The sequence below is a fragment of the Hyperolius riggenbachi genome, chromosome 1, assembly GCF_040937935.1.
Source record: "Hyperolius riggenbachi isolate aHypRig1 chromosome 1, aHypRig1.pri, whole genome shotgun sequence".
Classification (NCBI taxonomy): Eukaryota; Metazoa; Chordata; class Amphibia; order Anura; family Hyperoliidae; genus Hyperolius; species Hyperolius riggenbachi.
In genome coordinates this window covers 679675229-679686050 of record NC_090646.1, presented here as the reverse complement: position 1 = coordinate 679686050, position 10822 = coordinate 679675229, and the positions used below count along the sequence as shown (strand labels likewise).

General features: G+C 49.5%; 1 protein-coding gene across 1 annotated transcript; it reads right to left on the bottom strand.

Annotated features, from left to right (window-relative positions):
* Positions 1-2976: 2976 nt before the first annotated feature.
* On the bottom strand, positions 2977-5120 carry LOC137544517 (vomeronasal type-2 receptor 116-like). Its single transcript, XM_068265606.1, has 2 exons — positions 5105-5120; positions 2977-3878 (listed from the first exon to the last, which is right to left on the bottom strand). The coding sequence occupies exon 2, from the start codon at positions 3874-3876 to the stop codon at positions 2977-2979; it is 900 nt and encodes a 299-aa protein (XP_068121707.1). The 5' UTR covers positions 3877-3878; positions 5105-5120.
* Positions 5121-10822: the final 5702 nt, after the last annotated feature.

Below are 10822 nucleotides of genomic sequence, written 5' to 3'. Positions count from 1 at the left end.
TGTCACTGACTGTCCTCAGAGGAGCTCACAATGTAACCCTACCATAGTCTGTCCTACCATATTATTATTATTATTATTATGTATTTATATAGCACTGACATCTTCTGCAGCACTTTACAGAGTCCATAGTCATGTCACTGACTGTCCTCAGAGGAGCTCACAATCTAATCCTACCATAGTCTGTCCTACCATATTATTATTATGTATTTATATAGCACTGACATCTTCTGCAGCACTTTACAAAGTACATAGTCATGTCACTGACTGTCCTCAGAGGAGATCACAATCTAATCCTACCATAGTCATAGACTAATGTCCTACCATATTATTATTATGTATTTATATAGCACTGACATCACCTGCAGCACATTACAGAGTACATAGTCATGTTACTGACTGTCCTCAGAGGAGCTCACAATCTAATCCTACCATAGTCTGTCCTGCCATATTATTATTATGTATTTATATAGCACTGACATCTTCTGCAGCACTTTACAGAGTCCATAGTCATGTCACTGACTGTCCTCAGAGGAGCTCACAATCTAATCCTACCATAGTCATAGTGTAATGTCCTCCCATATTATTATTATTATGTATTTATATAGCACTGACATCTTCTGAAGCACTTTACAGAGTACATAGTCTTGTCACTGACTGTCCTCAGAGGAGCTCACAATGTAACCCTACCATAGTCATAGTCTAATGTCCTACCATATTATTATTATGTATTTATATAGCACTGACATCTGCAGCACATTACAGAGTACATAGTCATGTTACTGACTGTCCTCAGAGGAGCTCACACTCTAATCCTACCATAGTCCTAGTGTAATGTCCTACCATAATATTATGTATTTATATAGCACTGACTTCTCCTGCAGCACATTACAGAGTACATAGTCATGTTACTGACTGTCCTCAGAGGAGCTCACACTCTAATCCTACCATAGTCATAGTGTAATATCCTACCACAATATTATGTATTTATATAGCACTGACATCTTCTGCACCAGTTTACAGAGTACATAGTTGTGTCACTGACTGTCCTCAGAGGAGCTCACACTCTAATCCTACCATAGTTCTAGTCTAATGTCCTACCATATTATTATTATGTATTTATATAGCACTGACATCTGCAGCACATTACAGAGTACATAGTCATGTCACTGACTGTCCTCAGAGGAGCTCACACTCTAATCTTACCATAGTCATAGTGTAATGTCCTACCATATTATTATTATTATGTATTTATATAGCACTGACATCTTTGTAGTGATTGACAGACCACATAGTCATGTCACTGTCTTCAGAGGAGTTCACTATCTACTCTCTGCAACAGTTTAAGGCCTCTTGCACACTGCACGCGATTCCGATTCAGATTCCGCTTTTTAATCAGTTTTTACATCCGATTCAGATTCCGATTTGCAGTGTGCAGGGAGCAAACTGCAAATCAGAATCTGAATCGGATGTGAAAACTGATTAAAAAGCGGAATCTGAATCGGAATCACTTGCAGTGTGCAAGAGGCCTAAAACTTTTTATTTAGGTACAAACTGATACAGTAATTATGGGTTTTTGGAATGTTACGTGGTAGGAAGTTAACTCACATAAACACAGAAAACATGCAAACTCCATGCAGATAGTATCCTGGTTGAGATTTAAACCCGGGACCTTGTATAGCAAGGCAAGATACTCTTCATTATAACAACCTACTCCCCACTTAGAAGAACTAAAGTGACAACAGTGTTTTCACTGACTCCCATTTTACTATTGTTGTTTTGATTAATATCTTGGTATTTTTATTTTTAAAATGTCATGTGTTCCTGCAGCAGAGAAAACAGTTCCTGAAATTGTAATGCCTTTATTTTGTTTCAGTGCATCTGGACTTTTATATCAGTTAAAAAATAGGGTCGGTGCTGACAATACAGGCATACTGCAAATTGAAGCAGTATGATATTTTTTTCTCATCTGAACAATGGGTAAGAGGTCTGCTAGAAGACCCCTGTACTAGTGGTGCTTATCTGATCACTAATATCAGAAGGATCAGACTGCACCAATGATGGTCAATGAGGTGCATAAAGTTCTGAGCTGATAAAAAAAAGTGTGTTAATTGTATAAAATGTATGCAGCTTCAAAAATGGGCCAATCAGATCCAACCATGGCAGTATTTGATTGGTCTGTTTGCAAGCTGCATATATTTTCATAAAGTTAACATATTTACTGTAACTTGGAGTCATTGGCCATCCCTAATGCCCAGATATCTACCAACCCAGGGTATCTAGAGGAGCCTTAGCTTGCAGCACCCACAGTAGTCATGGTGCTTTGTCCGAGGGGAAGAATGCCTCTCCTCTACTGACAGGTATAACGGCTGGTAACTGGAGTTAAGGGGGACCAACCAGGTCTTATGTCTAGGGAAAGGGCCTAGCAAACCCCTGGGGTAAATAGTAAAAGGCATTGGGTTCCCCAGTAGAGATGCATACATTCAGTCCTGTGGAAAATAGAGATCAATGAGATGGTCATTTTTCTGACTTGGTTTAATTTTTTACCAATTAATATGCAGTGTGAAACTTGGCCAAACCAAGTCAACAGCAACTGTATCTCCTCCTTTTTTTTTTTTTTTTTTTTTTTTTAACTGTCCTATATTGTTTCCTTTTTTCTCCCTCATATTGTTTTTCACTTTTAACTTCTCACTATTTGATCTCTTCTTTCCAGCCATAGACAGTTTGCTTAGGGAAGGGAGGGTTGAAGGAAGTACTTAGACTCTCAATAATTGAATTGTTCGTGTATACATCTACAAGCTGCTGAAAAGAGGAAAGTGTTTGTCAGCTGTAGACATCCAGAGGGTCATCAGATTTGTTCAGACCGTGGGGTGAATTCAATAATCATTTATGAATTTTATAACATGTTTATATAAGCACACATCATTTAATTCCCTAGTAATATTAATTATTCAACGTCTGCAGCATCAAATATTGTTTTTAGGTGGGGTGGCCCTTTAGGACTTGTTTATAAATCAATTCTGACCTGAACAAAATAACCCAACACTTGGGAACAAAAATAAAACCCAAGAGGGCCAAACTGGAAGCCAGGATACAGAATATCTCCACCGCAGCCACATATTTCCCCTTGGTGCCCAGATAGGTGGGGATAAAGGTCACCCAGACACAGCAGAACACCAGCATGCTGAAGGTGATGTGTTGAGCTTCATTAAAGACGTCCGGCAAGTTGCGAGCAAGATAGGCAGCTGCAAAACTAACAAAAGCCAAGCTAGAAATATAGCCAACATCCAAGAACAGAGCAATGGTGGACCCTTCATTACAGTGTAGAATTATACGGGACGTCTGTGTGTGATGATCAGAGTCTGGATAAGGTGGTGACATTACGAGCCAACAAGTGCAGATGATCACTTCAACAAGAGAGCAGATTAATACAGCACAACGAGGTATCTTCTTCCCAACCCAGTTCCTCAGCATACTTCCAGGTTTTGTAGCCCTGAAGGCTATGAGAACCGTCATAGTTTTCCCTAGCACAGATGAAATGCAAAAGGTAAATGTAACACCAAATACTGCTTGTCTCAGGAGACAAGTCACCTTTTTGGGCTGTCCAAGAAATAGCAGAGGGCACAGCAGGCAGAGTATGAGGGAAAGGAGAATAGCGTAGCTAAGCTCTTGGTTATTTGCTTTCACTATTGCACTGTTGTGGTGTTTAATGAAGAGACCCAAGGTGGCGATTGTACACATTGAGAAGAATATGGAGATGGATGTGAGAGCCATGCCCAACGGGTCCTCATATGAAAGGTACTCAACCGACTTCATGACACACTTACTCCTCTCCTTGTTGGACCACTGGTCTTCTGGACATTTACTGCAGTCTTCCATGTCTGTAGAAAGGAGGAAATAGAACCAGAAAAATGTAATAAAAATAACAACCTAACCATAAGAGATGGCACCCAATGAGTTGTATGTTTTTGCTACTGGTGCCTACTTTGGCAGATAATTTATAACCAGGTTTTGAGTTAATCGTTCAAACTTCAAGCAAACCTGTGACTAAAAATAAAAAAAAGAAAGTTAGGCGCTTCCATTTTCCTCTGATCCACCACTGGTTGCCAGGAATGCGCACAGGCACACTGACCACCTGCGCAGTAGCTCAGAGCTGCACATGCATGCAAGAAAAAGCCATGCACAAGCAGATCCCTGATCTGTGCAAGCACGGGCCGCCAGTGTGCTTGCGCGCGCTTATTTGACAAGACCTTGTTGAATAGGTTCAGAGGATCCTAGCACTGGAAAGTCAAGCTATGGGGGAAGCTTCTGGATTATGTAACTTTTTCACAATTTAAAAAGTAAAATATATATTTAACCAGCTGAAGACCCGGCATTGCTCGGGTATGTATTTGGTTGTTGTTTGGTCTGGCCACTGTTTCTAACCTTGACACACAGACACTCAATGACCAAGTTTGTGCGCTTTGGGGTCCTTGGCATCAATAATGTGAGAATGGAAGCAGTTAATCAAACAAATGTGATTGGCTGTTTGTGACTCTACCCCTTTTCTGAATTTGAACCCCAGTCACTCAATGACCGACTGTACCAGGTTTGAGGCCTCAGCCATTAACAGCATAAGAATGGCAGCAATTTAAATATTGCCCTTGAAAATCAATAGGGGAATTTTGATTGGCTGTTGTAGGCTCCACCCACTTTCCTGAATATTAATCCCAGTCACCATCTGTGGCAATAACAGTGTAAGAATGGTTTCAGTTTACATTTTCCCATTTAAAACATTGGTTGCTGTTGGCTCCACCCACCTTTGAAACCTTGACACACAGTCATTCAGTGACCAAGTTTTTGAGCTCTGGGGTCCTTGGCATCAATAACGCAAGAATGGAATCCGTTTATCAATCAGATAAATCTGGCTGTTTGTGGCTCCACCCCCTTTAGTGAATTTGCACCCCAGCCACCCAATGACCGACCGTAGCAGGTTTGAGGCTTGTGCCATTCACAGTGGAAGAATGGATGCAGTTTACATTGAACTTGTTGCCTATGTGGAAGTTTCTCTGTAAAAATGAGACTTGGTGAGTTTATAACTGTGGTGTTGTTATTGCTGTTGTGTCACCTGGTACAGCAGTGATTTCCCCGTCAGCGCACCTCACACAGTCATAGCAGCAGATTGGCATCCCCTCCTTCAATGCTTTCCTGTACCCGGGAGGACAGCTGGGGCTGCACACAGAGCTGGGGACCTGCGGAGAAGTGAGTGCCATTAACAATGCATTCTTTAATTAACGTAAATCTGGCACATTACAGTCAAAAGGCTTTATACTTACCTGGGGCTTAGGCTGTGGGCTTCCTCCGTGTCCATCCCCTCAGTTCTCCTGAGGACTAATATGCTTCTGTAGTCTGGCCAGGCTCCCGTAGTCAGGAGTGTTCTTTGACTGTGTAGTTAATTCAGTTTTGTAACTGTGCATGCACAGAATGTTCCCTGCCACGGGAGAGTGACCAAGATGGCACGCAACCAGGGCTGTGCATGCGCAGAATGCTCCCTGCCACAAGAGAGAGACCAAGGAGGCGCGGCCAGGACTGTGCATGCGTACAATGCTCCCTGCCACGAGAGAGTGACCAAGGAGGCATGCCGCCAGGGCTGCACATGCGCAGAATGTTCCCTGCCAAGGGAGAGTGACCAAGGAGGCGCGGCCAGGGCTGTGCATGCGCAGAATGTTCCCTGCCACGAGAGAGTGACCAAGGAGGCGTGGCCAGGGCTGTGCATGCGCAGAATGTTCCCTGCCACGGGAGAGTGACCAAGGAGGCACGTGGCCAGGGCTGTGCATGTGCAGAATGTTCCCTGCCACGGGAGACTGACCAAGGTGGCACGGCCAGGGTTGTGCATGCACAGAATGCTCCCTGCCGTGGAAGAGTGACCAAGGAGGTGCGGCCAGGGCTGTGCATGCGCAGAATGCTCCTTGCCACGGAACAGTGACCAAGGAGGCGCGGCCAGGGCTGTGCATGTGCAGAATGCTCCCTGCCACGGAAGAGTGATCAAGGAGGTGCGGCCAGGTTTGTGCATGCGCAGAATACTCCCTGCAACGGGAGAGTGACCAAGGAGCCATGGCCAGAGTTGTGCATGTGCAGATTGCTCCCTGCCACGGGAGAGTGACCAAGGAGGTGCGGCCAGGGCTGCGCATGCGCAGAATGCTCCCTGCCACGGGAGAGTGACCAAGGAGCCATGGCCAGAGCTGCGCATGCTCAGAATGCTCCCTGCCACGGGAGAGTGACCAAGGAGGCGCAGCCAGGGTTGGGCATGCGCAGAATGCTCCCTGCCATGGGAGAGTAACCAAGGAGGCCCGGCCAGGGTTGTGCATGCGCAGAATGCTCCCTGCCATGGGAGAGTAACCAAGGAGGCATGCGGCCAGGGCTGCGCATGCACAGAATGCTCCCTGCCACGAAAGAGTGACCAAGGAGGCGCGTCCAGGGCTGTGCATGCACAGAATGCTCCCTGCCATGGGAGAGTGACCAAGGAGGCACGCGGCCAGGGCTGCGCATGCACAGAATGCTCCCTGCCACGGGAGAGTGACCAAGGAGGCGCGGCCAGGTCTGCACATGAACAGAATGCTCCCTGCCATGGGAGAGTGACCAAGGAGGCGAGGCTAGGGTTGTGCATGCACAGAATGTTCCTTGCCACGGGAGAGTGACCAAGGAGGCATGCGGCCAGGGCTGCGCATGCACAGTAGTCCACGACTGGCTCAGTCAAGGATTTTACTGGGGCATGCAAGCAGCAGAATGAATGGGACTGGATGGACACTGAGGAAGCCCACAGACCACAGGGGGATCAAGGAAGCCCTAGGTCAGTATAAATCCCTTTGAATGCAATGTGTCACTTTATGTAGTCATGACTGGAACAAGCACACAGCCTGCGGAGTCACACCTGGAACAAGCATGCAGCCAGCGGAGTCACACCTGGAACAAGCATGCAGCCAGCGGAGTCACACCTGGAACAAGCATGCAGCCAGCGGAGTCACACCTGGAACAAGCATGCAGCCAGCGGAGTCACACCTGGAACAAGCTTGCAGCCAGCGGAGTCACACCTGGAACAAGCTTGCAGCCAGCGGAGTCACACCTGGAACAAGCATGCAGCCAGTACAGTCACACCTGGAACAAGCATGCAGCCAGCACAGTCACACCTGAAACAAGCATGCAGCCTGCAGAGTCACACCTGGAACAAGCATGCAGCCAGTGGAGTCATACCTGGAACAAGCATGCAGCCAGCGCAGTCACACCTGGAACAAGCATGCAGCCAGCGCAGTCACACCTGGAACAAGCATGCAGCCAGCGCAGTCACACCTGGAACAAGCATGCAGCCAGCGGAGTCACACCTGGAACAAGCATGCAGCCAGCGGAGTCACACCTGGAACAAGCATGCAGCCAGTGGAGTCACACCTGGAACAAGAATGCAGCCAGCGGAGTCACACCTGGAACAAGCATGCAGCCAGCAAAGTCACACCTGGAACAAGCATGCAGCCAGAGCAGTCACACCTGGAACAAGCATGGAGCCAGTGCAGTCACACCTGGAACAAGCATGCAGCCAGTACAGTCACACCTGGAACAAGCATGCAGCCAGCACAGTCACACCTGAAACAAGCATGCAGCCTGCAGAGTCACACCTGGAACAAGCATGCAGCCTGCAGAGTCACACCTGGAACAAGCATGCAGCCAGCGCAGTCATACCTGGAACAAGCATGCAGCCAGCGCAGTCACACCTGGAACAAGCATGCAGCCAGCACAGTCACACCTGGAACAAGCATGCAGCCAGCGCAGTCACACCTGGAACAAGCATGCAGCCAGCGGAGTCACACCTGGAACAAGCATGCAGCCAGCGGAGTCACACCTGGAACAAGCATGCAGCCAGCGGAGTCACACCTGGAACAAGCATGCAGCCAGCGGAGTCACACCTGGAACACGCATGCAGCCAGCGGAGTCACACCTGGAACAAGCCTGCAGCCAGCGGAAGTCACCTGGAACAAGCATGCAGCCAGCGGAAGTCACACCTGGAACAAGCATGCAGCCAGCGGAGTCACACCTGGAACAAGCATGCAGCCAGCGGAAGTCACACCTGGAACAAGCATGCAGCCAGCGGAGTCACACCTGGAACAAGCATGCAGCCAGCAGAGTCACACCTGGAACAAGCATGCAGCCAGCATGTAGTCAGCGGAGTCACACCTGGAATAAGCATGCAGCCATGCGGAGTCACACCTGGAACAAGCATGCAGCCAGCAGATTCACACCTGGAACAAGCATGCAGCCAGCGGAGTCATACCTGGAACAGGCATGCAGCCAGCGGAGTCACACCTGGAACAGGCACGCAGCCAGCGGAGTCATGTCTAGAACAAGTATGCAGCCAGCAGAGTCACACCTGGAACAGGCATGCAGTCAGCGGAGTCACACCTGGAACAGGCACGCAGCCAGCGGAGTCATACCTGGAACAAGCATGCAGCCAGCAGAGTCACACCTGGAACAGGCATGCAGCCAGCGGAGTCACACCTGGAACAGGCATGCAGCCAGCGGAGTCATGTCTAGAACAAGTATGCAGCCAGCAGAGTCACACCTGGAACAGGCATGCAGCCAGCGGAGTCGCACCTGGAACAGGCACGCAGCCAGCGGAGTCATGTCTAGAACAAGCATGCAGCCAGCGTCACACCTGGAACAAGCATGCAGCTAGCAGAGCCACACCTGGAACAAGCATGCAGACAAGAGAAGTCACACCTGGAACAAGCATGCAGACAGCGGAGTCACACCTGGAACAAGCACGCAGACAGAGAAGTCACACCTGGAACAAGCATGCAGCCAGCGGAGTCACACCTGGAACAAGCATGCAGCCAGCGGAGTCACACCTGGAACAAGCATGCAGTCAGCAGAGTCACACCTGGAACAAGCATGCAACCAGTGGAGTCACACCTGGAACAAGCATGCAGTCAGCAGAGTCACACCTGGAACAAGCATGCAACCAGTGGAGTCACACCTGGAAGAAGCATGCAGCCAGCAGAGTCACACCTGGAACAAGCATGCAGCCAGCGGAGTCACACCTGGAACAAGCATGCAGCCAGCGGAGTCACGCCTGGAACAAGCATGCAGCCAGCGGAGTCACACCTGGAACAAGCATGCAGTCAGCAGAGTCACACCTGGAACAAGCATGCAACCAGTGGAGTCACACCTGGAACAAGCATGCAGTCAGCAGAGTCACACCTGGAACAAGCATGCAACCAGTGGAGTCACACCTGGAACAAGCATGCAGCCAGCAGAGTCACACCTGGAACAAGCATGCAGCCAGCGGAGTCACACCTGGAACAAGCATGCAGCCAGCGGAGTCACGCCTGGAACAAGCATGCAGCCAGCGGAGTCACACCTGGAACAAGCATGCATCCAGCGGAGTCACGCCTGGAACAAGCATGCAGCCAGCGGAGTCACACCTGGAACAAGCATGCAGCCAGCTGAGTCATGTCTAGAACAAGCATGCAGCCAGCGGAGTCATGTCTAGAACAAGTATGCAGCCAGCAGAGTCACACCTGGAACAGGCATGCAGCCAGCGGAGTCGCACCTGGAACAGGCACGCAGCCAGCGGAGTCATGTCTAGAACAAGCATGCAGCCAGCGTCACACCTGGAACAAGCATGCAGCTAGCAGAGCCACACCTGGAACAAGCATGCAGACAAGAGAAGTCACACCTGGAACAAGCATGCAGACAGCGGAGTCACACCTGGAACAAGCACGCAGACAGAGAAGTCACACCTGGAACAAGCATGCAGCCAGCGGAGTCACACCTGGAACAAGCATGCAGTCAGCAGAGTCACACCTGGAACAAGCATGCAACCAGTGGAGTCACACCTGGAACAAGCATGCAGTCAGCAGAGTCACACCTGGAACAAGCATGCAACCAGTGGAGTCACACCTGGAAGAAGCATGCAGCCAGCAGAGTCACACCTGGAACAAGCATGCAGCCAGCGGAGTCACACCTGGAACAAGCATGCAGCCAGCGGAGTCACGCCTGGAACAAGCATGCAGCCAGCGGAGTCACACCTGGAACAAGCATGCAGTCAGCGGAGTCACACCTGGAACAAGCATGCAACCAGTGGAGTCACACCTGGAACAAGCATGCAGTCAGCAGAGTCACACCTTGAACAAGCATGCAACCAGTGGAGTCACACCTGGAACAAGCATGCAGCCAGCAGAGTCACACCTGGAACAAGCATGCAGCCAGCGGAGTCACACCTGGAACAAGCATGCAGCCAGCGGAGTCACGCCTGGAACAAGCATGCAGCCAGCGGAGTCACACCTGGAACAAGCATGCAGCCAGCGGAGTCACGCCTGGAACAAGCATGCAGCCAGCGGAGTCACACCTGGAACAAGCATGCAGCCAGCTGAGTCATGTCTAGAACAAGCATGCAGCCAGCGGAGTCATGTCTAGAACAAGCATGCAGCCAGCGGAGTCACACCTGGAACAAGCATGCAGCCAGCAGAGTCACACCTGGAACAAGCATGCAGCCAGCATGTAGTCAGCGGAGTCACACCTGGAATAAGCATGCAGCCATGCGGAGTCACACCTGGAACAAGCATGCAGCCAGCAGATTCACACCTGGAACAAGCATGCAGCCAGCGGAGTCATACCTGGAACAGGCATGCAGCCAGCGGAGTCACACCTGGAACAGGCACGCAGCCAGCAGAGTCATGTCTAGAACAAGTATGGAGCCAGCAGAGTCACACCTGGAACAGGCATGCAGTCAGCGGAGTCACACCTGGAACAGGCACGCAGCCAGCGGAGTCATACCTGGAACAAGCATGCAGCCAGC